The sequence below is a fragment of the Alnus glutinosa genome, chromosome 6, assembly GCF_958979055.1.
Source record: "Alnus glutinosa chromosome 6, dhAlnGlut1.1, whole genome shotgun sequence".
NCBI classification, from domain to species: Eukaryota; Viridiplantae; Streptophyta; class Magnoliopsida; order Fagales; family Betulaceae; genus Alnus; species Alnus glutinosa.
Genome location: NC_084891.1, coordinates 18,826,544 through 18,852,234, shown reverse-complemented (window position 1 = coordinate 18,852,234; position 25,691 = coordinate 18,826,544). Strand labels below are relative to the sequence as shown.

At 40.9% G+C, this 25,691-nt stretch overlaps 1 protein-coding gene across 1 annotated transcript in view; it reads left to right on the top strand.

Moving 5' to 3' along the window:
- LOC133870527 (tryptophan--tRNA ligase, cytoplasmic) overlaps window positions 1-25,416 on the top strand; it is a 30,177-nt gene extending 4,761 nt beyond the window's left edge. The window contains exons 6-11 of the mRNA XM_062307688.1: window positions 3,312-3,404; window positions 8,292-8,372; window positions 10,658-10,729; window positions 22,265-22,333; window positions 22,493-22,603; window positions 25,081-25,416. Coding sequence (XP_062163672.1) covers window positions 3,312-3,404; window positions 8,292-8,372; window positions 10,658-10,729; window positions 22,265-22,333; window positions 22,493-22,603; window positions 25,081-25,131 — 477 coding nt within the window. The 3' untranslated portion in view covers window positions 25,132-25,416. The remainder of the gene's footprint in view (window positions 1-3,311; window positions 3,405-8,291; window positions 8,373-10,657; window positions 10,730-22,264; window positions 22,334-22,492; window positions 22,604-25,080) is intronic.
- The last annotated feature ends 275 nt before the right edge of the window (window positions 25,417-25,691 follow it).

Below are 25,691 nucleotides of genomic sequence, written 5' to 3'. Positions count from 1 at the left end.
CCAAAACCACATTACCCAACTGGTGATCTTTCGAGGACATCTCAGACCCAACCTTCGGCAACCCCAGCACCGAGCCTGCCATCGAGTCAAACCTAAAACCTTCCTTTGTCAAGATCTTCGGCGAAGAGATCTCATCGGAAGCTCTACGAGTTCCTGCCAGAACCGAAGGTCCAAGCCCAGTGTCTTTGGGCTTAAGAGAAGACTTGAAAAAGAGCTTAAAACCTTGACCCGAAGACTTGTAAACCGGTTTGAGGTGGATAATGGCATTCTTGCTAACAGTCTTATGCTTGAAACCATTGGCTTTAAACCCAAACCAACTAACCGACCCAGATATCCTCTGACCCTAACCATCACTAATCGAGAAAACCCTAGAAACATCTTCAAACACTAAATGACGAAACTGCCCTTTGTCTCTTTCGTCTTCTTCGTTGTAATGCTGGATAGAATCGCTGACGACCCAGAGACCCTTAAATCAAACTCGTAGCAGTTCACAGCCGTTCGCACCATTCGCCAACACCGAAGGAAGCAGATCGAGAGGAGTCATGGACACCAACTTCAACCCCACAGTCTTCTCATCATCTCTGTCCATCGAGTGTAGCATTGCCGTGTCGGAGCGACCGGACAAAATACCCCCCTTCTGTTTCCCCTCTGAGTAAGGCACATGAGAAACTAGCTGCCACTCCTTTGCTTCGAGGAAATCTAGCATCTGCCGCAGCTCACCCTCAACCCCGAGGCCAACCCCAACCTTCACGGCCTTCAGGGAGCCAAATAGTCCCTTTTCGACCACCCTTAGCGGAGGCTACCGCCTCTAGGTAGTGGCCGGCCTTGTTACCACCCCCTTGGACCATCAAGGCTTTCACATCCTTCCAGAAATACTTGACGAAGTCCTTCTTCACTGGAGCCTTCAATGCCTCCTCAACAGTGGCCATCAACCACGGTAAAGCTTGGAGACCCAAGAAAATGAACCCACAAAACCCCTTCCTCCTCTCCTCCAAGTGAAGTTTAGATGCTCTTGCCTTTGCCGAAGTAGAGAAACCTTTAGCTTCCACATAGAAGCAACGCTCTATCTCTGCTTAGTTTGAAGAGTTACAAGAAGAAACACCATGGAGACATACCCACGAAACAACCCCTCAGCACCACCAGCCAAAAACCAGCACCAAGTGAGCTTAGAAAAGGAGAAATCAGAGAAACTAGTCTGTTGTACCCAGCAAAAATGAACCAGAACCAAGCTCTAGCGGGATGCACCTACATGTGCAACCGCTAGCAGGGGGAGGAAAAAGAGAGCGGGGGAGATGAGGAGAGAGAACAGAGAAAATAAATATGTTTTTCGTACAGTGTTAGCAAAGTAATTAACTCTGGAAATCTCCCATATGTGAGATATTAATTGAAAAAAAAAGTAGCTGAATATTTTCAGTTGGTAGTAGAGGTTCTTTTTTATTTGTTAGAGAGAAAGTGACAAGTGTCCCTATCTAGAAGGTGGTTAGGTGGGAGAAGAATGGCATTTCTCCCTCAGGAATCCCGTCTTTATACCCTTGCGTGACACGTGGTGATCCATGGTATGTCGAACGGGACACGTCACATTTGTACTAGAAAAATCTTAGTCACCAAGGAAAAATTTTAGCGCCCAACTTTTCCACTGATACATGGAAATCTAGTCACTTTTGAACAAACCTCTTTTCATTCGAATGAATTTTTTCCCGTTCGATCGAAATGCACCCTTTCCGAATTCTTTTAAGCTTTTAATTATTTATCTCGTCTTCTATTTTCCTTTAGCTTTTATTTATCCTGGGTATTACAATCATGATTCCTAGAATCCCCTTTTCCAGTGCAATGAGATGCGGTAACCAAGGCAGATTGTTCTTGGGAAGGAGTGCGATACTCCACCTCGACGACTCTCCTCATTTTGAACATAGGCATATGCCTCTCAAAGGGATGGAAGGGGCTCATTTCCAAGATCTAAACTCAAATTTGATCATACTCAGAATTCAAACCTCAAATAATCACAGACACGGCCTTCTTCCACTATTTTCTGAATTTTCATAGCATCAATTGCACATGTAGTCTTAAAGTTTTGATAGTGATCTCGTTCTTGTCACAATGCACGAAGGTGATGAAAGTAGGTTGTGACAGACCACTCACCTTGAGTCGTTCCATGAATCCAACGTTTTAGTTCGTAGATCTGTGCTGCATTTCCCCATTTTGAATAGGTTTGAGCTGTTGCATCCCAAAATTTTCTTTTGCCGTACTGAGAAACTAGTACCCCTGGCGAATCTCTGGATGCATTGAATGTAACAAACATGACATAACAATGGAGTTTTTTGCTTCCTCTTTGTCATAAGCAGGGTTGTCTAATTTTGGTACTTGAATTCTACTGTTCAAACATCTTAGTTTCTCTCTACTCTTAATATGCAAAATAGCGGACTATGACCAATCAAAATAGTTGAGCCCGTCCATTTTCACAGTTGTGATTTGGAGTTTTTTTGCCTGCTCTAAATGACTTGTCGTTTAGGGAAAGTTACTTACCATTTCCCTCCGGTTGAACGACTTATCGTTTTATTTTAGACTATACGACGTTGCGTTTTCTCCATTAGTGTATGATCTGTCATTTTTTTTCCTTCATACTAAACATTTTGTTTTGTCGATCCTCCACCGCTGTCATACACGGCCATTGGAATAATCATTGCAGCACTAGAACTTCACGATCAGACTGCTTATCTTCCTCGTGCTCATACGATCGACACCCAGCAATAACACTGATAAAAAAATGAAGAAATTCGATCAGCATAGATGCGAACGAAAAGTCTTCAGATTTACAAGAAGATTTTTGAATATGAATCTTATATAGTGGGTGATAAGCACAGATCCTAGCGTTAACAAGGATTGAGCCTGTTAGCCTCTGTACAGACAGCGTTCCTTCCTCCTTTCCCTTCTTTTTTAGGAACCAAACGCTATGATACTAAGTTGAAAGAAGAGGAGAGGAAGAAGCTGTCTTATTCCTTTATGCATATGCCACTCAGCATCTACATTTTTTTAAATAGAAAAATCATTCAAGTTATTATGGAATTATAATTAATGTATATTACAATAGTAATGAGAATAAGATGAGAGAATAACGACAGATTAATATCAGATCAGAATCGGCTATGTTTCCTTCTTCAACACAAATATCTGAAGTGAACATGCTTGTTTTGTTCTTTGAATTTTATGGTAAGGCTGGATTTTATAGTTAAGATAATTCTATATATTCATATATGTTGGTGTGGGATCCCTTTTTTGTTCTTATGGTACTCTCTCTTTTTTGAGTTGTTCAGGATCCTTATTTTAGAATGACTAGAGATGTTGCTCCACGAATTGGATATCAAAAGCCTGCATTGATTGAATCGTTATTTTTCCCTGCCCTACAGGTATTCTTATGATTTGGTATAGGATCAGTTTTAAAGATTATAGGGGTGACTTATAATTTGGTTGTGTATATATTTATTTAGATGATTTCAGTGCTGAACTGGTATTTTACTGATGTTGATGGATGTGTTGAGATTCTATCACAAAGACATGCACCATATATTTTTTTTTGGTATCTTCTTTTTTCTCTTCTTGTTAATTAACTCATGCACCCAACACAAATATTTGAGATTGTTGTGTAAAAAGCATGTATTGTGTTCGTAGAATGGAATTGTAGAGAACTATAGAAGATGTTGTAAACAACTTGAATAGTGATGCATGTAAACGATATCTCTGCCACCTCATCTAATACACGTGCAGAGTCATCATGTCCAGATTCATCATCACGTCCAGATTCAGTTGAAGACTCATTCAAACAATCTCTAACTAATGGATAACATCTAGAGATAGGATTCTGTATTTTTGAATTTGAATTTAGATAGATTAGAATTCTGTTTTTGTAATTCAAACTTTAGATAGGATTACATTTAATCTAGTCCTCTATTTATATCATTCTATACATCAATGAAAATTATTGAAGTTCAAAATCTTTCAATGCATAAATGGTTTTCATTACGTTGATATACATACATACATATGTGTGTGTATATTTATTTATATACACACCCCTTATAGTTCATTGATTCCTTACCCTGGTTGGATTATGATAAAATTTTGGGAATTTGCAATAAACTTTTTCTTTATTTATATTGTAAGACAAAATGTCAAAAACGAGATGATAAAAAGTAGTAAAAAGGGAGATTATCTAAAAGTAGGACTTCCTTGATCTATTGAAAGTTGTGCCCACCTCTATAGTGAAGGACATTTTAGGAAGATTACCATATTTATTCCTTTTCCTTAATACTTGTGGCATTTAGAACCAAGATATAAAAAATTACAAGCATGAAACCGCTATCCGTTACATCTAGGTTATCAACCTTGCAAGCTACCAAGCTGCCCTACCCCTTGACGAAGAGAAGAACTAAGGACTAGTAGAGAAAGAATGATTGAGTACCACGCTCCACCATATTAGTACAAATAGACTAGCCTATTTATATAGAATGATCATTGCTCCTATATGATCGATGACTATATAAATGAATAGAAAAAATGTAGTGATAAAGAGATTTTTGTTTTTAACCCTGCTTCACCTTAATTAGTATTTGAACAAGTTATGTCTTGGTCTTAGTGGGTATAACTTTCTCTTCACTAACAATTAGTAAGCCCTCTGCTGAGCAAAGCAGAAGAGAAAATATCGAGTTCTACTCCCACCCCCATGTGAGTGGTGCGCGGTGGGTTCGTTCTCCTTCAGGGTTATGGAGAACTGGTTCTATGTGGAGACTAAATCGTTTCTATTCTCGGTGGGGCTTGGGTCTACAAAGCTTGGGGTAGTGGAGAAGAGGAAAGCTTTCGTAGGGGTGGTCCTTTTGGGATCACGATGCATCGCGTGGCTGTTGTCAATGCTGGAAGAGGCTGTGCATAATCCTAGTTATAAAGATTTCGTCAAGTCTTTTAGGGAGGGGTCAAAGGTGACCATTGTGCGGAGTGGTGAAAATAGTTCCGGCCATTTCTTGGAGGTGGTGGTCTATGACGTGGGTGGCCGGAAAGGGTTGGTCCTGTTTCCTGAAGGCCGTGATGGGTGGGGCTGGAGTTGTATCTCAGGCGAATTGTCAAAAGTCTCGTCATTTATCGAAGATGATGGGACGGCGTTGGGTAAGGTAACTGGGTCTCTGTTGGTCGTGGAGGGGGTGCGTTTGGTGGCTCCCGTCTCTGTTAAAAGCATCGAGAAGCAGCGAGGTGTCAAGCACGTTGTGCCAAAGATAGAAGCGCAGCAGGCAATGGCTTGGGGTGAGTTGGAGCAGCATCTTCTGTTGGATCTGGAGTGCTCAGTGGTGCAACGGCAGCCGGTGGATTGTTATGCTTTGGAGCAACATCCACTTTGTCCTATAGGTAATACCCTTTGGGCTTCTGATGGATCCAGGTGTGCTTTGGCGTGTTGTAGGGTTTTTGAGGATGATGGTGACCTTTCAGAGAAGGAGAAGGCAAGTGTTTTCAGGAAGTTTCTCGTGCTTTTTGGGGATTGGATTGACTGGGCTAACAAGCTTTCACGTAGTTTGGGTCTCAAGCGTTTTGGGCTTAAACACAAGGTGAGTTGCCCAGCAGGGGGCTGGATGTTTAAGAGGGCTAAGGCAGTTTTTAGTAGGGCACAGTCTCGGGTTGGTTCCAGGTGTTTGGGCTCCAAGGCCTCTTCTAAGCTTTCTGACCCAACTCCCGGGTCAGTTGGAGATTCAGGTTTTGTGTCTTTGATGCTTGTTTGCGAGGGTGTTCTGGGTTCCTTAGGTCTGTCTGTTGTCTTGCCGATGGCTTTGTCCTCTCCGTCTCTCGCTGGTGTGGTTCTGCATTTCTCATCGGCGGTGGTTCTGCTTCAGGTTCGATGGTGGTTTCCTATACTCCAGGTCTGGATCTCGTCATCTCTACTTCGCCGACGTATTCTGATCTCGTATTTGGTGGGTCCATTCTGGTTGCCTCTGCCTCGGTGAAGCCTGTCGGTGGGGGTCAGCCTCCTTTGCTGTTTGCGTTTGTGGCCAGCTCCGGGCTGTTGGAGTTGGGTGCTGTCTGGAAGTTCATCGGAGCTGGCCAGCCTGCCCAGTTTGCCTTGTCGGAGGTGGCTCCATCTTTGGCTCTCGTTGGGAGTGGTCCAACGTTCTTGGATGTTTCCGGTGACTGCTCGTCAGGTGCGGATGTGTTAGGTGAAAGGCTTCGTTGTTCTTTCCTTGTGATGTTGGAGTCGGGAGCGCCTATTTATCCTTCGGAATCCAAGTCAGTGCATAGATACTCTCGGAAGCCTAAGGTTGGCAGGATGGATGAGCTCTTGCTTGCCGAGGCCTTGGCGGCAATCAGTGCTCCCTTGCTCTTATGCCATCGTTTGGGGCTGTAGCAAGCCCTTGGCAGCACCCCGTGAGGGATGGGGTAGTGTCTTTGCCTGTGCCTTTTCGAGACAAGGTATGTTAGCCTCTTCTTTGGCGTGGCTTCCTTCTCCCATGCAGCGCATTTCTTTCTTTGTTTGAAGTGGGTGGGTCTCCTTTCTCTTCGGTCTATTCTGTGTTTGGGTGCCCTCCTTTGTTGTCTTCTTTTCAGAGGTGGGTGAAGCCTTGAGGGGAGGTGTTTCTGAAGGGTTTGATGGTTCTCTCGGGGTAGCCTTTGACCATAGCTTATGTTTTCACAATCTGGGGTCTCCTACGAGGGGAATGTGGATGACTTTTTAGACTTAATGGCTCCAGTTGATGCAGAGCAGCGCCTAGAGGCTTCAATCTTCACTTCTAAGTCTAAGGGGAGTCGTGAGGTGAAGAACTTAGAGTGCATGATCAATTATGATGCCAGGGGTTCTAGTTCTAGTCGGGGCAAGGCAAGGGGGCACTTGCTGTGATATAATAGTCCCTAGGTTCTGTGGGCTGGTTTTGTTGGGTTATTTGGGTTTCTTCTTGTTTTTGGGTTTTGTGGGTGTTTTTCCTCTCTTTCATCTTTTTCCTCTTTTGGTGTCCTTTTTGTATACTTCTTGTATGCTTAAGGGCGCCTTTACGCTTTTTATAAACTTTTTGCTTACCTATAAAAGAAAAACTCTTTTCTACATGTCAATATATACATGTGTGTGTGTGCGTGTGTGTACGTACGTGCGTGCAAGGTTATTTTTGCACTGCTTTTAGATTATATAGTAAAATACAAAATTAAGGAAAAAAATATTGTCACCTGTGATTTACACTAATGTGTACATAAACGCATTCATACATATATCTGTTTGTGTCTATGTGTGAGAATTTAAATGTAAAAACAGTAGATATTAATATTGTAGTAATATATATTTATATGTATATTGGTAATATTATCAGTATAGCTTTTCTTACCTATCAAAAAAAAAAAAATATTATTAGTATAGGCCAATGATGTCGGAAGTATCAACAATGTATTGACAGAAGTTTGGTACGTTGATGGACATTCTGATAATTGAAGCATTAATTGAATGTTATTGATGGTAATTAGTATCTGTCTAGTTGCTCAGGAAGAAAAATAAAAACAAAACTAGTATTTGCCTAGTTTGCTGCTGCCTTGACCTCTTTGTGATCTGTCTTACACAAGGAGTTGGAATGTTGTTTATGAACAGGTTTGTTGGTAAAGTGCTTATTGTTTGCCAAATATCCTAAATCTGCAATTGGTAGCCTTTCTTCTTCTTCTTCCTTTTTTTTTTTTTTTTTTTTCTAAGTTACATGCACGCAGTCTTGAACCAATGACTTCACCCATTATGAGAGGGGAGTAGGTGCCCTTTGAGCTTTTGAGCTCACTTGTGTGTTGGCTCAAAAGGCGTCTTTACTTGATCAACAAGCATTTATAATTGATAGGATGCTAGTTAAGTGGACCTGAAGAAAAGGAATGTAAAACTTGAAGAAGTAGGTTTGATCAACTTGGAGTTTATGCAGGGTTAAATTTGTTCTCCATGAGAGAACAACATTTGATTTTTGTGAAAATTTATGATCATATGATCCTTTAGTATGGGTTTTCTTGGTTTCCTTTTCTAGTATGCGTGTTCAAAACTATTAGCCTACTAGGTATTTTTTTTTCTTCTTTTCACTAAACTTTATTAACTTCAAGTATCAATGCCATGCAACACTTGAAGATCAGAAGACTGATCTCAATCGGTATATTTATTGTTAGGATCTTCTTTATTACATCCAATTGTGGTTTCAATTTCACTTTGGTGAAGGTCTCTGCCTCTATCTCTGCTTCATATTGCTTATGATTGATTTCTCACAAAGAAGTCATAACTCATTTCAATACTGGAAACTGGATACTTGCAGGGTGAGACAGGAAAAATGTCAGCTAGTGATCCAAATTCTGCCATATATGTGACTGATTCTGAGAAAGAAATAAAGAATAAGGTTTGCCTCTGAAATTCCTCATTGGCTAGTTTACATGATGGACATTGAGTGATAGACCGATACATGAACATACCATGATGGAGATTGAATATTTCTGCCACTTTCTTATCTGTAACTGGATGTTCAAGAAAAAAAAAAATGGAGAAGAGAATTTTTTTCTTCTAATTCTGGGTAGTTAAACGTGTGTGCTTTTTAGCAATATCCCTGTTATTGAGCATCTGACTGTATATTGATGTTGAAACATGGTGTTTTGGACAAATTCTTGATGCAGATTTTTTTTTTTTTTTTTTTTTTTATACGGAATATGAATACTTCTAGAATTGCTAACGTAGATAAGGATAATGCCTGCCCATATTAACTGTTATGCACCTGGTAAGGTATATATATCTTTAATGTACTCATGTATTAAGGAGTGTAAGGAAAACATAGTACTTTTGGTACTCATAGAAACTGTACATGCAGTGGACATTTATGAGATTTGGTGTCCCATTATTTCTTTGAATATACAGTACTGGAAATTATTCAGCTCATCTCCACCCTCTTTTCTATTGTGCAGCTTTAACATAATCTTTTGTTGGTCGGCTTTTGTCCATTTTCTTTTCTTCCCCCCCTCCCCCTCTTCGGAATAGGATCCTCTCAATTTCAAGTGAAATGGAAATGATCCATTTTACGGTCAAGATTTTGTTCTGTTGCAAGTAACTGTATACATGGTGTGACGTCATTTAAAATTTAAAAATTTTAAATGACGTGATAACATATTCACCTTGTGGCAACATAGATTTGATAAATCTAATCTGGACCATGATATGGATCCTCTCCTTTCACTTGAAATGGAGAGGATCCTGATCCCCCTCTTTCACTTTTGTTAAGTTATGCAGGATGGATTTTGGCTATCTTTCTGTGCCATTGTGGCAGATAAGTTTATTTTATTGCTTATCTGGTGATGGTATTGTGCCTTCAATAATATGTATGTGGCTCGGAAGAAAGGGAAACGAGATTGATGAACTTTGAATTACTTCATTCAATATGATGTTAGTCATATTCCATTGCCGCATAATATGCATGGTTGCAAACTACCTGGACTGTACTTCTAGCTGGCTCAGTCTTGGCTTGTTGAAATTTACAATGGCTTGACCTCAGCTGGAGATTCAAGCCTTAAGAATGATGCTTGAGCTCGGCTGCATGGTGCATGATAGAGCTTATGAGTTTGTCAACAGAAGTGACTCTGGACAATTTCCCTTTAAAATTTTGACATAATGGAAGTGATGAAATCAGGTTGTGCACAAAAGCCTATATTGAGACGAACTTCGTCTGGAAGATAAGCCCTAATAGGCTTGCTTCTAATGGACAATGAAACATGTCAGATGAAGTTATTAGGGCCTGCTTCTAATGGACAATCAAACATGTCAGATGAAGTCTAAACAAGAGTGTAGGACTGAATATATAGAGGGTCTGTGCTCTTCCTTCGCAAGCTTTATCAATTGTAGGATTGTATTAGTTAGAATTGTACTCTTCACGACCCACATATGTGCTATCACTTTAAAAAGACTAGTCAAGTTATAATTTGAGCTCCTTACAAAGCTAAGTCTCACCTAATAAGGAACTAATGTGAAATTTAGTACCTATAAACACCTTTATAATTCACCCCACTCAATATGGAAAACGTGAGACTAACTCTCTGAGGTTTCACAATAGGCATGCATCTAATGGACAGTCAAACATGTTAGATGAAGTCTAAACAAGACGCTCTACATCAGAATGCCACTTGTGTTTTGTTGTGAGGATTATGGTCAATAGTTCTTGCATTATTTGGAGACCGTTGGACAATGACAAAGACAAAGAAGGTCATTGAAGTGTTTCTCTAGATGGAAAGGAATGTTGGGGTGACACACACAAATAGTTTTATGTGGAATACATTTGTCTCATGTGGGTTATTTGGAGAGAAAAGGAATAATTGGATATTTACTGGCGGAGCTTTCTAGGATTGACTAAAGTCCTTTTTTTTTTTGCTAAATTTTATGGTTAGATGGCTGCTTTTGGAAACAACCCCAACCCCCCCCCCCCCCCCCCCCCCCCCCCCAAAACCCCCAGATTTATTGATCTATTGAATGTTAGGTTGTCATTCTTTGGTGAATCTCATGTATATCCTGTGTACATGAGGAGATACCTTATTATTTAACCAAACAACTAAAAAAGATAAATGTTGATCGATTTGGACATATGTCATTTGTTTGTTTTCTGTATGTATCCATTTTCTTTCTACTGACATGTGTCCATATCTACAGGTAAACAGATATGCATTCTCTGGTGGCCAAGATTCGATCGAGGAACAGCGCCTACATGGAGCAAATCTTGAGGTACTTAGTTTCTTTTTCATCCCTTTTGCTAACATATATGAAGGAGATTCTCTTGTGAGATCATGGAAAGTTGCAAACCATATGCTTCATATAATCATATATAGGTTCCAAAAGATTTCTCCCCAATAGTTTGCATGATTAGATGCTGTAAATGTTCTGTTCTTACCCTTGTCCAAATTATAAAAAATTTGGGAATTTTTATCATTTATTATACCTGTGAATTAATCCATTCTTTTTCTTCATTAAATTTTTGAATAGTTTTATTATCAACAATTGGTGATATAATGTTGTGATATTTTAATTGTACTCGCAAGCGCACGAACCGTATCGAAGTATAGCTTTGCAAGCACGAGGTTGAACCCACAGGGACTTGTGTAATCGTAGGAAAACTAACCAAATCTAACTAAATTAATCCTGATCTAGTTTAATAAAAATATTGTTGTTCAGAAATGAAAATAAAATTAAACATGCAACTAATCTAAACAAAATAAATTATAAAAGCAATAATCTATCATGATAAAAAGAATCAAAGGTAAACTAAATTAATAAAAGTGAGATTTGAAGAAATTAATGGAAAACACTAAGGTTTTAGGGATTCACCTAGCAATCTATTACAATACATTTTTTTTTTCTCATCTAGTAGATAATTAACTCTTCTTTTGATAGGTAAGCAAAAGTTTATAAAAAACGTAAAGGCGCCCCTAAGCATATAAGAAGTATACAAAAAGGACACCCAAATAAGAAAAAAGAGAGAAGAAAGGAAAAATACCTTCAAAACCCAAATATAGGGGGAAACACAAACACCCCAACATAACTAGCTCACAAAACCCATAGACCCATTACATTACATTAGGGGCCTTCTTGCCTTGCCCCGGCTAGAATCAAAATCCATGGCATCATAATTAATCTAGCACTCTAAATTCTTCACCTCACGACTCCCTTTAAACTTAGAATTAGAGACTGGAGCCTCTAGACGCTGCTCCTCATCAACTTGGGGCATTAAGTCCAAAAAGCCCTTTACATTCCCCTCGTGGGAGACCCCTACTGTTTGGAAATAGAAACTAACATTAATCGTTGCCCCGAGAGAACACCAACCCCTTCAAAATCACCTTCCCTCGAAAATTCACTCACCTCTGAGGAAGACAACAGAGCGGGGCACCCAAACATAGGCTGGACCGCAGAGAGAGGAGACCTACCCACTTTTGATGGAGGAAGGACTGCACCGCTTGGGAGAAGAAAGACATGCCGAAGAAGAGACTGACTGACCTTAGGCGCATGCGTAGACACTACCCCATCCCTTGCAGATGCCAACAAGGGCTTGGCAACTGCCCCAATCAACCGCATAGAAGGAGCTAGGGGAGCACTGATTGCCGCCAAAGTCTTGGCAAGCAAATGCTGACCCAATCTGTCAACCTTAGGTTTCCGAGAGTATCTAAACACCCACTTGGATTCCAACGGATAAATATGCGCCCCAGACCCTGACATCACAAGGAGAGAACAATGTAGCCTTTCACCTAATGCATCGGCACCAGAAGAACAATCACCGGAAACATCTAGGAATACTGGACCACTCCCAATGAGAGCCGGAGACGGAGACAGTTCCGGCAAGGCAAATTGGCCAGGCTTCCAAACAGAACCAGATCTGGCAACCCGGTACCGACCTCTGAAGCAGATGGCAAAGAAGGCTGATCCCCACCAGCAAATCTCACCGAAGAGGACCTAAGCTGCCGATCGAACAAAAGAGCCTCAGAAACAGACAAGGCAGAGGCAGCTATCACTGCTGAAACCAGCTCAGGCCTACCAATGGCACGGTTTGAACACGCCGGAGAAGACTCAAGATGCCAAACATCAAACCCAAGTAGTCGGAAGATAAAATAATTAAGCTCAAGGAAAAATAAAATATAGATTGAACATGGGTTGATATAAATTAAGCATTCAATATATAGGTAGAAAGTGGAAGTGACAAGGGTAGGTTTCTTCATGGAGAGGTGGTGTTGCGTGGAGGCCAAGACTTTTGTGTTCACGGTGGTAGAAGGAGCCTCGGTAGTGAGATTGGAAGAAAGGAGGAAGTTTTTTTCTGGGCTGGTTGTTCTGAGTGCTCAATGCATAGGGTGGTTGGCGTCGACAATGGAGAACTTGCAGTGGTTTCCGGGGGAGGACTTTATCAAGTCCTTCAGGGAGGGGTCTAAGGTACTCATCGTTAGACGAGGTGGAAATGCAGTTGGAAGGTTTCTTGAAGTGGCAGTTTATGGTGCTGGCGGTCGGAGAGGAATTATTTTCATTCCAGAAGGTCGAGATGGGAGGGGTTGGAGGAGTTTTGTCCTTGAGTTGGATAAGGTCAGTGCATTCCTTAAAGTCCCGCTTAGGCTTGGAGTGGTATGTCCTGCAACAGTTCGAGAGAAGACAAGGAGGAAGGGAGATGGCGACTTTTTCAGCAAAGATGGTGCGCCTTCCTTCGCAGATGTTTTGCGTTCGGGTCCTAGCCGTTTGGAGGTGGAGAGGATGCTGTCTCAACAAACGGTTTCTTTGGCTAAGGATCGTGGTGAACGCCTGGAGGAGCAGAAGCTGCCGATTGTGTTAACATGTGGTTCAGAAAATTTGAATTCTCAAGTGAATCCGTTGGGTAAGGAACATTGTTACCGTTGTGGCTCAGATTTTGTGAAGGCCGAGACGGTTTCTGCTACTCAAGACAAGACAGGTTGCTTCTATGGTGATAATTCTGCAGGAAATCAGCTGACAGGGGTGATGAACACGTATTCCTCTCTCTTGATTTGGAAAAGCCAGCTGGAGAAGTTGAAGGCTGAAGTGGACCAAGCTCTTAGCAGGGTTTGTGAAGGGCTTCTTGAGATTGGGCCTGGCCTTAAGCCCATTGCTACTGGGCGAAAGAGAAAGAAAAATCTTAAGAAAAAGAGAAGGCTTCGTTGGGTTAAGAAAGATCCGAAGCCCAACGCTCTTGTCCTGAAAGATCGGGTAGTGCTTCTTGTGGAGGGCCTCTTGCCGGCGAAGGGCAGTGGAGGTTCAGATAAGTCTCCGGCTTCTCCAGAGATCTTCGGTGGGTTGGGTTCCCCGTCGTTCGGTACCCTTGTTCCGGGGAGCCAGCGTGACGTATGCTCTGCTAGTTCCGAGCTAGGTTCACGGCTAGATTTTGACGAAGTACTTTTGGAGGAAGAAGTGGGTCCGTTTGAGAAGATGGGCCTGTCTTCAAAGCTGCCAGAGGTCGGCGGAGGTCCATCTTTCGCCCTTGAAGTCCTTGTTCCTTTAAACGTTTCTTCTTCTTCAGTTATGAGTTCTAGGCCAGTTCCGCCCATCCTTGTTCCGGAGGTTTCTCCCTTAGACCCGGTTGATTCTGCCTTAGTTTCGAGGGGCTCAGGGGATGAGCTGACTGTTTGGGCTGGTTTGGGTCGATCGGACTCCTTGGTTCCTTCGGGTCTTCCTTCGTCTGATTCTACGTTGACCCACATCCCCTCTTCTGGTTCGGGACTTAGAAATGGGATGGAACTTGCTTTAATGCCAGTGGAAGAGCTTGAACCTTTGTCTCTTTTTGACAAGGTTAGGGGATGTTCTGGTGAGAAGTCTTCAAGGGGTTTTTTGAAGGCGGTTCTAGTGTATAGCCATTCGGTGGGGATTACGTGCGATGGCTATGAAAGTCAACTTTCGGCTGTGTTTGAGGCTATCATCAACAACAATGATAAGAAGGTAGCAGGTTCTAGCTCAAGTATGAGCATCAAAGGTACGGGGGAATTAAACAGATTAGCTTGTTCTGTTAATTATGACGCGCATAGTGGTAGCACCTCTCGTGGTAGGTGCAAAGGTAGGGCTTTTGGTGGTTTATTATGAAGCCCAAAATCCTTTCTTGGAATGTTAGAGGGTTAAATGAGGATGACAAGCGGTTGAAAGTCAGAAATTTAATTAGACATTGGAAGGCAGATATTATTTGCTTGCAAGAAACCAAACTGGATTTTATTTCTAATAGCTTAGTGAGGAGTTTGTGGGGTTGTCACTTTGTTGATTGGTGCTACTTAGCCTCTCGTGGGGCCTCTGGTGGTATCTTGATTATGTGGGATAGAAGGATTGTAGAGAAGATGGATGTGTATGTGGGTGAGTTTGTTGCCTGTTCTTTCAGAAGCGTTGCTGATGACTTCTCTTGGGCCTTTGCTGGGGTCTACGGTCCCAACGTTGACTCTATTAGAAGTTTTCTCTGAGATGAGTTGGCTGGCCTTTCTTCTTGGTGGGAGTTGCCTTGGTGCATCGGGGGTGATTTCAATGTCACTCGCTTTCCTGCTGAAAGATCTTGAGATGTTCGTCTTAATGCTGCTATGATGGAGTTTTCGGACTTTATTTTCGAGCATGATCTTATGGATCTTCCTCTTGCAGGAGGGCCATTTACGTGGTTTAATAATCACTCTTGGTCTCGTCTTGATAGATTTCTTGTTTCTCCAGATTGGGAAGTCAAGTTTCCAGGTTCTTTACAGAAAAGGCTTCTAAGACTGTGTTCTTATCATTTTCCTATTCTTCTTGATTGTGGTGGTGTTCATTGGGGTCCTAGACCGTTCAAGTTCGAGAATATGTGGTTAAAGGCTGAAGGGTTTATGGATAGGGTGCGTATTTGGTGGGAGTCTTATCGATTTCAAGGTTCACCCAGCTTCATCTTCTCTCAAAAGCTTAAGGCTTTAAAGAATGATCTCAAAAGATGGAACGAACAGGAGTTTGGTAATGTGGAGCTCCGCAAAAAAATGCATTTGGAAGAATTGTGTGCTCTTGATAGTTTGGAGGAACAACGTGGGTTAACTCCCGAAGAAAAGGAGAAGAAATGTGGGGTCATCAGATATCTGGAGAATTCTATTTTACAGGAGGAGATTAGTTGGAGATAGAAGTCTAGGGTTCTTTGGCTTAAAGAGGGTGATAAATGCACTAAATTCTTTCATTGGGTAGCCAACTCGAATAGGAGGTCCAATTCCATAAAGTCACTCTTAGTCAATGGCTCTACTTCTTCAGATCAGCAGGTTATTAGGGATCATGCTACTCAGTTTTACAAGTCTCTTTTTGCAGAACCCTTCTCTTGGAGGCCTAGGATGGATAACCTTGCTTTTGACACTTTGGATGTGGGTGAGGCCTCTTCCTTAGAACTTCCTTTTGAGTAAAGGGAGGTCCTAGAGGTGGTAAAAGGGTTGAATCGTGATAAGGCTCTAGGCCCTGATGGGTTCACTCCTGCATTCTTCCAAGACTGTTGGGATGTGATCAAGACGGATCTCATGGGGTTTTTCTAGGACTTCCACACTCATAGAAAGTTTGTCAAAAACATTAATGCCACTTTTTTAGCCTTAATTCCGAAGAAGCCTGGGGCTGTGGATCTTAAAGATTTTCGACCTATCAGTCTTGTAAGTAGCGTTTACAAGATCATTGCTAAAGTCCTTGCTATTAGACTGAGAAGGGTTGTGGAGAAGATTATCTCGAATCCACAAAATGCTTTTGTGAAAGGAAGGTAAATTCTTGATTCTGTTCTTATAGCTAATGAGTGTCTGGATAGTCGCATCAAGTCAGGTGTACTAGGGTTACTTTGTAAACTGGATATTGAGAAGGCTTATGATCATGTTAACTGGGATTTCTTATTGTATATGTTGAGAAAATTTGGCTTCGAGGAGAGATGATGTTCTTGGATAGCGCATTGTATCTCTTCGGTGCGTTTCTCGGTCTTGGTGAATGGCACCCCTTCTGGTTTCTTCAGCAACTCTCGTGGTCTTAGACAGGGTGATCCTCTGTCGCCTCTATTGTTTGTCATTGTGATGGAGGCCCTCAGTAAGTTATTCTATATTACTGTTCAAAGGGGCTTCCTCTCTGGCTTCTCTGTGGGCTCTGACAGCAATGGAGTGATTAACATTTCTCATCTGTTATTCGCAGACGATACTTTCGTGTTCTGCGGGGCTAATTCTGACCATCTCCTCTATCTTCATATGTTATTATTGTCCTTTGAAGCTGTTTCAGGTTTGAAGATTAATTTGGATAAGTCAGTGTTGGTTCTTGTGGGTCATGTGGATAATATGGATGATTTGGCTGGCATCTTGGGCTGTGGAGTTTCTTCTCTTCCTTTAAAGTACCTTGGACTTCTGTTGGGGGCCCCTTTTAAGGCTAAGTCTAGCTGGGATGAGGTAGTTGGTAAGATTGAGAGGCGGCTGGCTATCTGGAAGCGGTTGTATTTGTCAAAGGGTGGTAGAGTTACCCTTATAAAAAGCACTCTCTCTAACCTTCCTACGTACTTTCTTTCTCTATTTCCTATTCTCTCCAGTGTTGCTAATCGTATAGAGAAGTTGCATCGAGATTTCTTGTGGAGTGGCATAGGTGAAGAATTTAAATTTCATCTGGTTAATTGGTCCAAGGTTTGTTCTCCTATTTCAAATGGCAGATTGGGCATTTTGAAATCTAAGGATTTTCAATAAGGCTCTTTTAGGGAAGTGGTTGTGGCGTTATGCCCATGAGAGAGGAGCTTGGTGGAAATCTGTTGTGGGTGCAAAGTACGGTTCTACTTGGGCTGGTTGGTGTTCTTTACACCCCCTTGGGTCACACAGAGTGGGGCTTTGGAAGAATATTAGGAAGGGATGGAGTTTGCTTTGCAGCCATACCAGACTTATTCTGGGAAATGGATCTAGGATTCGCTTTTGGGACGATGTGTGGTGTGGTGAGGTGCCCCTTAAGGAAGCTTTTCCAGTTTTGTATGACATAGCGCGTGATAAGGATGCACATGTTGCAGACCATTTGGTTGTGGTGAGCGGGTCTTATCAATGGGATGTTAGCTTCTTTCGAGCGGCCCATGACTGTGAGGTGGATGTATTGGCTTCTTTTTTCTCTCTGCTGTACTCTACTAGAGTGGATTGTGATGGGGATGACCAACTCTGGTGGTCTCCTTCCCATAAAGGGATATTTGATGTTAGATCTTTCTATAATACTCTTGCTTGCAAAGAGGCTATTCATTTTCCTTGGAAAAGTATTTGGCGGACCAAGGGTTCCTTTGAAAGTGGCTTTCTTTGGTTGGACGGCAGCGCAAGGGAAGATCCTCACCTTGGACAATCTCAGAAAGAAGGGTGTTGTTGTGATTGATAGATGTTGTATGTGCAAATTGAATGGGGAGTCGGTGGACCACCTTTTTCTTCATTGCAAGGTTGCATGTGCTCTATGGAATGCCATTTTTAGTCGCTTCAGTTTGTCTTGGGTTATGCCTCTTCGGGTGGTAGATTTATTCGCTTGCTGGTGGACGGGTGGTCGCTCTAGGAGTGCGATCGTGTGGAAGATGGTCCCTTGTTGCCTTTTGTGGTGTTTGTGGAGGGAATGCAATGATAGACAGTTCGAGGACAAAGAAAGAACTATTGAGGAACTCATTTCCTTTTTCTTTTATTCTTTGTACTCTTGGTCGGCTGCGTACCTCGCACCTTTAGTGTTTAGTTTTAATGATTTCCTTGTTATGTTTTCTTCTTCCTCTTGATGCCCTTCTTGTATACTTCCTATGTACTTGATTGCGTTCTGCGCTTTTTAATGATATATCTCTTACTTATCAAAAAAAAAAAAAAAAAAAATTCGAATCATAACAAATCAAATAAAGTAAGCATTTGATATAAAGAAAAATCATAAGGAATCAAAATAAACTTTTCTCATGAAATTACTTTCAAATAAAATTCATCCCAAATATTTAATCATTGATCTACGAAGAATGACAAAATAAAAGTCTCAAGAACATAGAAAAAAAAAATAGGCTTCACCCCTAGTCCTAGCTAGAGATTTAGCCACTCATAGTATTAAAATACATGACAAAGTACAAATAAAAATACATAAAAAAGAAAAAACTTGAATATTAGGGACAAATCCCCTGCATAAGAGCCATCTGCTCTCTCTTACTGTTTTAATTTGCTAGCAAGGATAAAACAGGGGGTGCCATAAAAACGATAAGAATCCCACCACTGTTTAGCGAGCTCTGCAAACCCTTAAGCTTTCAGCCACATATTCTCAAACTTAAATGAACCCGAGCCCTTACTCACACCACCACAATCAAGCAAGATGGGGAAATGATCTAACAAAGGACGAGGCAAACGGCGCTGGAGCAGATTTGAAAAATGTTCTTCCCAAAGAGGAGAAACTAAAAATCTGTCAATCCTGGACATGGAGGGAGGGACTTGATTGTTGGACCAAGTAAAAGAGACTCTAGTCAAAGGGAGATCCAGCAAACCAAGCTCAGAAATGAAGTTTGAAAATTCCCCCATAGCAGTCGTGGAACGAGGAACACCAGCGCGCTCATACATGTAGCGGGCAACATTAAAGTCTCCTCCAATGCACCATGGAATATCCCACAAATGTGAAATCCCAGATAATTCTTCCCAAAGCAGAATTCTCTCAGAATTATCATTAGGGCCGTATACCCCTGAGAAAGCCCAAACAAATTGGTCCAAAACTGACTTAAACTTGCAAGATAGCGAGAACGTGCCTATTGCCTCATCAATACATTCCACAGCACGTTTGTCCCACATCAAGAGAATACCACCAGAGGTTCCAAAAGCTGGAAGAACCATAAACTCCGAATAGTACCCATAGAAATAGATTCCATCTTCGTTTCTTGTAAACAAACCACATATGGCTTTCAACTTTAAGAAGATTGCTAATACTAGATCTCTTCCCTGCATCATTAATACCTCTAACATTCCAACTAACAATTTTTAAATTCATAACAGTGAGGAGGCCTTACCACGAGAGCGGGGTTTGGAACGTTTACCGCTAGAATCGTAGTTTACTAAGCAAATCAGATTGTTGAGTTCTCTAATACCTTTAGAACTGCTACCAAAAGGTTTAATCGGAGAAATCAGAGGGCTGGGAATGATGTGTTTCTTCCGTCTGGAGTTGATTCCAGAGAAAAGAATTTCAGTCTCTTGGTGGTGCTTGTGGAGGGAACGTAACGGTAGACATTTCGAGGATAAAGAAAGAACCATTGAGGAGCTCATTTCCCTTCTCTTTTATTCTTTTTACTCTTGGACGGATGTGTTCTTCTCCCTTTAGTGCTTAGTTTTAATGTTTTCCTTGTATTGTTTTCTTCTTTTTAGCCGCCTATCTTGTATACTCTCTATGTATTTGATTGGGGCTTTGTGTTTTTTAATGATATTAAAAAAAAAAAAAAAAAAAAAAAGAATTTCAGCCTCCTGTTCTGAAGCAGAATCAAATGAAATACCTAGAAATTTCTCTAGATTATACATAGGCCGAGCACTCCATACAGAAGATACTGACACTGATTTGAGAGGGGGCCCAATCTATGAAATATTCTTCAAACTCTGAGAGTCAACCAGACACGAAGAAGTGAGCTTCTCCATCAAGCTGGAGCTAGCTGAATGATAACGAACAGACTCATGAGAAGAGATCACCGGAATGTTCTGAATGGTAGCTGAACAAAGAGGTGCAGACTTCTCCATCATCCCAAAGCTAACTGAGAAATGAAGAGCTAACATTGGCAGTCTGCTCAATGGTGTATTCTGAGGAGAGTTCAGCAGAGTCGGCTCAATGTTTACCAACAACCCATTGATCGCCGGAGAAATCATAACCAAGCAATTCATTGCACGTTGACCCGCATCCAGGCTCGTCACCGCACGTTGAAGCGCTTCCAAGCTCGCAGGGGCGGGATTCTCCCCCATAACATGGCTCACCGGAGACGATGCTGGGAGGATCGCTGTAAACAAATTAGTCGGTTTTGTCCTCGACCCAGTTATCGTTAAGGAGGAGTCCGAAATCAGGAGAGGCTGGGATTCTTGGACTTGCGGCCAGCGTCACTAGGAGGAGGGGCCTGTTCCAGGATGGAAGGAGAGCTCTGATGTGGGAAAGACTCAGGAAAAAAGCCCAAAGCAGAAGGCTGGCCCAAGGAAGAAGAGCCTGGTCTAAAATCAGGGGGAACCCAAAGGTCTGCCTGACCCATAGAGAGGCCACGGTTTGTTCCAGAAGAAACCTCCGAATCCCTCTTATCAAACCCATGCGCCTTTTTTCTCCAAATTTGGGTTACAAGTGGTGTTTTCCAGCTCACGTGTCTCACACCTTGCCCATCCACAATGATGCGTAAATTACTACCCAGGAGAGGCCGACAGCTGTCCTTAAGGGACTTGAGGATCTTCCAAGCAGGAAAAAAGACTGCCCCAGCCTTTTTGCTACCTCCCCATTTGCCTACCTCTTTTGTCTCTATGCTGACGCTGCTTCCAGCAGATGTGTGATGTGGGCGAGAATGAGAATCTGAACGGTAAGCCACGTCCTTCTTGCTTGTACCAAAATGTGTACGTTGATTTGTCCTCATGTCAAGTGCTGGTTTTGTCCTGTTCTGGCCATCCGCCATTGACGCTGCATTTGAGCTTGACATCGCTCCAGAACTAGTAGCCGGAGGGAACTGAGTTCCGGTGCTGAGAGTTTGCACGACTGCTACTATTTTAGACTCGGAAAGCTTTCCAACCGCCATAGACGTCGTATCTGAGCTTGATGTAGCACCAAGGGCAGAAGTGCATGTGGTTTTAACCGCCAGAACTGTCTGAGAGACTGACTTGCCAATGCAGGGATCTCCATGAAACGTCGGAGGAAGCTGTTTCACGGTGAGATATGGTGCCAACAGGAAACAAAGCACCTTCCCAAAGCCACACCAACCCCACTTCTCTTTGCCTTCAAGGAGTACAATAATCCCCTGCCTACCTCCATTGAACTCTTCGGTAGCCAAGTAAGTCCCATAGACATTGAAGCTTCTTTGACAGAGGATGATGCTGCATGCGGTCCTGATTTTCTGAAAGAAGCCCTTGCTATTAGCTAAGCTTGCCACCTCCTCTATCGTTGACAAAAGCCAGAAAATCCCTTCATGACCCAAACGGACAGAACGGACAGAGCCCAGACCCTACTCGATAATCTTGAGACATAAAGATTTACCCCCTGAATCTAAAACAAATTGAAATGACTTCGATTCAACACAAAAAATTCTGCCCATGGTGTGGACTAACACTGGATAGTCATGTTGAGAGACCGGAAAAGAAAGACAACTGGAAACTAGCCGGAGAAGAGAGAGAGAGAGAGAGTTGCTCCCCCCTTTCGACAAATATAGACTCTTCCAGCTTGCCAAATGCCTAGGTGCAAAAATTATTAATTGACAATTACTTGTAGGGTAAAGCATTGTGGCCATGTATATAATGTTTACCAGGTAACATTCTCTTATAATTTCTGCATTAATATATCATTTAAACTTAAGATTAATGGTTTAACAATATTTCACAATTAAATGTAAAATGCAAGAATTAAAATAGGACAGAATATGATAATGCTTATTTTAATAGAGAAAATAGGCACTTTTAGGCTATATTATCATATAACTCTCGCAAGTTACCTAGGCTAATATACATGACGAATCTGCAAATATTTTAGTGCACTTGCATGATATTTTACGTGGCAATGCTGAATTTATTTCTTATGTTGGGACTCCTTTATGAGTGTTTACCTTTTAACATGTAAATCATTGAGGAATATTTATTTCTTTCGGCCATTGTTCAGGTTGATATACCAATTAAATATCTAAGTTTTTTCCTAGACGATGATGCTGAGATTGAACACACAAAGAAGGTCAGTTTGCTCTCTCTTGTTGATTTAATTACTATTCCGGTGATTTGTTTTTTGGCTGTTTCATACAACAAGCTGCATGTTTCTTAATTATTTCTGGAGGACACCAATAATTGCCTGCTCTGGTTCTTTTTGAAGAATACTTATGTTGTCCTTCTACAGGAATATGCTGCGGGGCGCATGCTTACAGGTGAGGTGAAGCAGCGTCTAATTGAAGTTTTGACTAAACTGGTAGAAAGACATCGTAGGGCTCGAGCTGCTGTGACTGATGAAGTAAGCTTCCCCAATTGCTTGATAAATTGACTCTTAGTTGTTGTTAGTGTTTAATATAAATGTTCTAGTTAGATTGTCAGGCTACAAGGTGGTGGACTGATATATACGTTTGCACCACGAAATATCTAATGTGGCATGTTTTCTTAGTTGTTCTCAAATGAATAAGGTTACAATAACTGCTGAATTCGAAGGGCCATTGGAATGGCAAAATGAAGTGAAGTTTATAGAAAGGCTCTCTGATTTTAAGGCTGAGCAGCTTGGAAATTCTCTATAACATTCTACAGCAATTAAGACTCCTAGTGCTAAGGGGAAATTAGAGTGTTTGTTCAGTATTTTGTGTTTACAATGCCATTGTGCCATGATCGGACATTATTTAGATATTGTAATTTATTGGCAAGGGTTCTATTGGATCGCCCTATTACTAGGAAACGTATGGAAGAATGGGAAGAGGAAAAGGAACTCATATGGGTTAGGTTGCCTGTGTTTCTACATTACATATCCCATTTGATGGATGGTGTGAATTTCTCAAATGCTTGATGAGCCACTACTCACCCATTTCTAGGTAGATGGAGGAGTTTGTCCCGCACTTACTTTGCTTCACCGGTACCAAATAACAAGAATTCTATAGAAAGAAAGTATGTTGGTGGGCTGCTAAGCTCCCCAGGCCGACAGTGGAAAGGTAAGCAGCTATAGCTTCATTGCTAATCTTCACTAGTGGATTAGTGACCTCCACCCACCAGTGCAGGTTTTTTGACTTGGCCATACATGGTCCTCAAGTTTGGTTGGAAGTGGTCTATGTAAGTCTTGTAATCTTTATGGGGAAAAGAGGGGGAAAAAATGCATCCCTCTCTAGGTTGTGATGCCTAGGATTTCTCTATTGCGTGTTTCTTATTCTTCTTGATTTCTAGTAGCACAGAGATTTAGAGAAACACTTGATTTACAAAATCCATTTTCACCTCTTCTCAATTTGTTGAAACCCCTAGCCCTAATTTTCACTAACTATAGATTTTTCTGTTCCATTATGGTCCTACATCAGTGACCTAGAAGCAATAATATAATAATGTGCTTGGAAGTTTAGAGAAGAGTTTAGTCCCAAAATGCATCATCTAAATAGTATTCATTTCCATTGTTGTAATAAGAGATCACGTCGGTGCGATGTGTATTTATTTATTTCCTCTACATTATATGGTTCAAAAGTATCTTCTAAATGGGTTAAAAGAAACTCTAATGTTACATTAGGTACACGGAATGTCTATTCCTTTTAAAAAAAATGAATATCTTTTATTAGGAATGGAAGAAGGTGGAATAGAAGAGCCTTGATATATGATAAGCATTTAACGCTTGGAATAGCCATTCTCATTGCCCATGAGGGAATGGAAATATCCTTTCCCTCATGGGCAATGAAAATGGCTATTCCGAGATTATTTCATTCCACATTATTGTATTTTCAATAACAATTATTCATTTTCATAATGGAGTAATTATTCCACGTACAAATGTAACCTAAATCGTCTTTTATGGTATGAGAAATTTTGTTGGGTGTGAAACATAAATTTTTTATTCTTAAGCAAACAATAGAAAGAACCCAAACCTTGTACTCTGTGTGCTGGATGAGCTTCCCCACACCTACTGTAATTTATGCCCTTGGTGCTATGATCCCCCGACTTCTTTCTGATACTCTTTCCGCTTATACTTTTATGACTAGATGCTGTCTTTGAATTTAAATTCCTAGCAAAATAGTTTACTTCAAATTAGTATAGCTGCTTCAGTGTCTACACTCTTATTAGCTAATTTCACAGCTAGTGTGGAATCACAAAGGTTATTTGTAATTCATAGAATTATTTTGATTATTAGTAAAGTCATCTGATCGTTCTTGCTGTGTTTGTTCATTTTATTTTTGGTAGTCTTGCTGAAAATTAAGACAAAGTTATGAATCTATTTTGTCATTTTTATAGGAGAAATTCTTTTAATAAAGTTACTTCACCTGGTGCTATATGTTATGTACCAGAATAGTGACTTTGGACTACCCTGGCTCTAAACTCTATATCCAATGAATTTATTTATTATTAGCATAAACTGTAGTTGTCATTCTTTTTTCCCCTGTCCTGTAATTTGTTGGCATTAATTAAGAGTAATGCTAATTAGTAAGCTGGTATATAACTGTCATATAACTAGGATGACGTGATAGTGAAAATCAGCCATTGGATCAGCACTTGTAAAAAGAATAAAATAAAAAAATAAAGGTTGATTTTCACTGTCATGTCATCTTTTTGTGTGACAGTCATATATCAGTCCACCAAATAACATTTTAATTCTTCTCGAAATTGAAAATTCAAGACTCTGTATTAGTGATTGTGAATATATTTGTACTCATAAGAAACTGTAGTTATATATATATGCCTTTCATTTTTTTCTTGTGTAATTTCTTGGTACTTCCCAAAATTGAAAAATAAAGAATGCAAATAATCTTCTTTCAGATGGTGGATGCGTTTATGGCAGTGAGGCCCCTTCCCAATATGTTCAACTAATGTTGAACGTTCATATGATCTCTCCAAGATTTTGTCCCAAGACTTCATATTTTCTTGGATGCCATTCCTTACTCAACTTGGATACTTCACTTTCATTCTTACCAGTGCTGCAATTTTTGGGGTAACTGGGATTTGTTATTCTGGACTCTGGTTTGCAATAGTAAATGTGGCTTGTTTCTTCCACAAGGGCATCTATGAGAGATTGCTGGAGCATATTTAAGTTTAGTTTATCTTGTAGATTGTGGCTCTCAAATGCCAATTATTAGTTCAGCATCGTTTTGTTTATTTATTTATTGAAATTTGATTTTAGTCAGCAAATGTGGCAGAGACATGGGTTTTGGTTCGTAGTGTAAGTGGGAAAATAACCAAATAATGAAGAAAACTTGAATAAACATGGCACTTAACTTTTTTTGTTTTTATTTTTTTTATTTTCTAAGCAAATGACAATAACAAACGTTTGGGCAAATCGCTTATAGGAACAACTAGGGGAGAGACAAAGTGGGAATGCTTCCACTAAGACCAGTACAAGTGGCCCATCTGGCTAGATTATGCCCAGATCA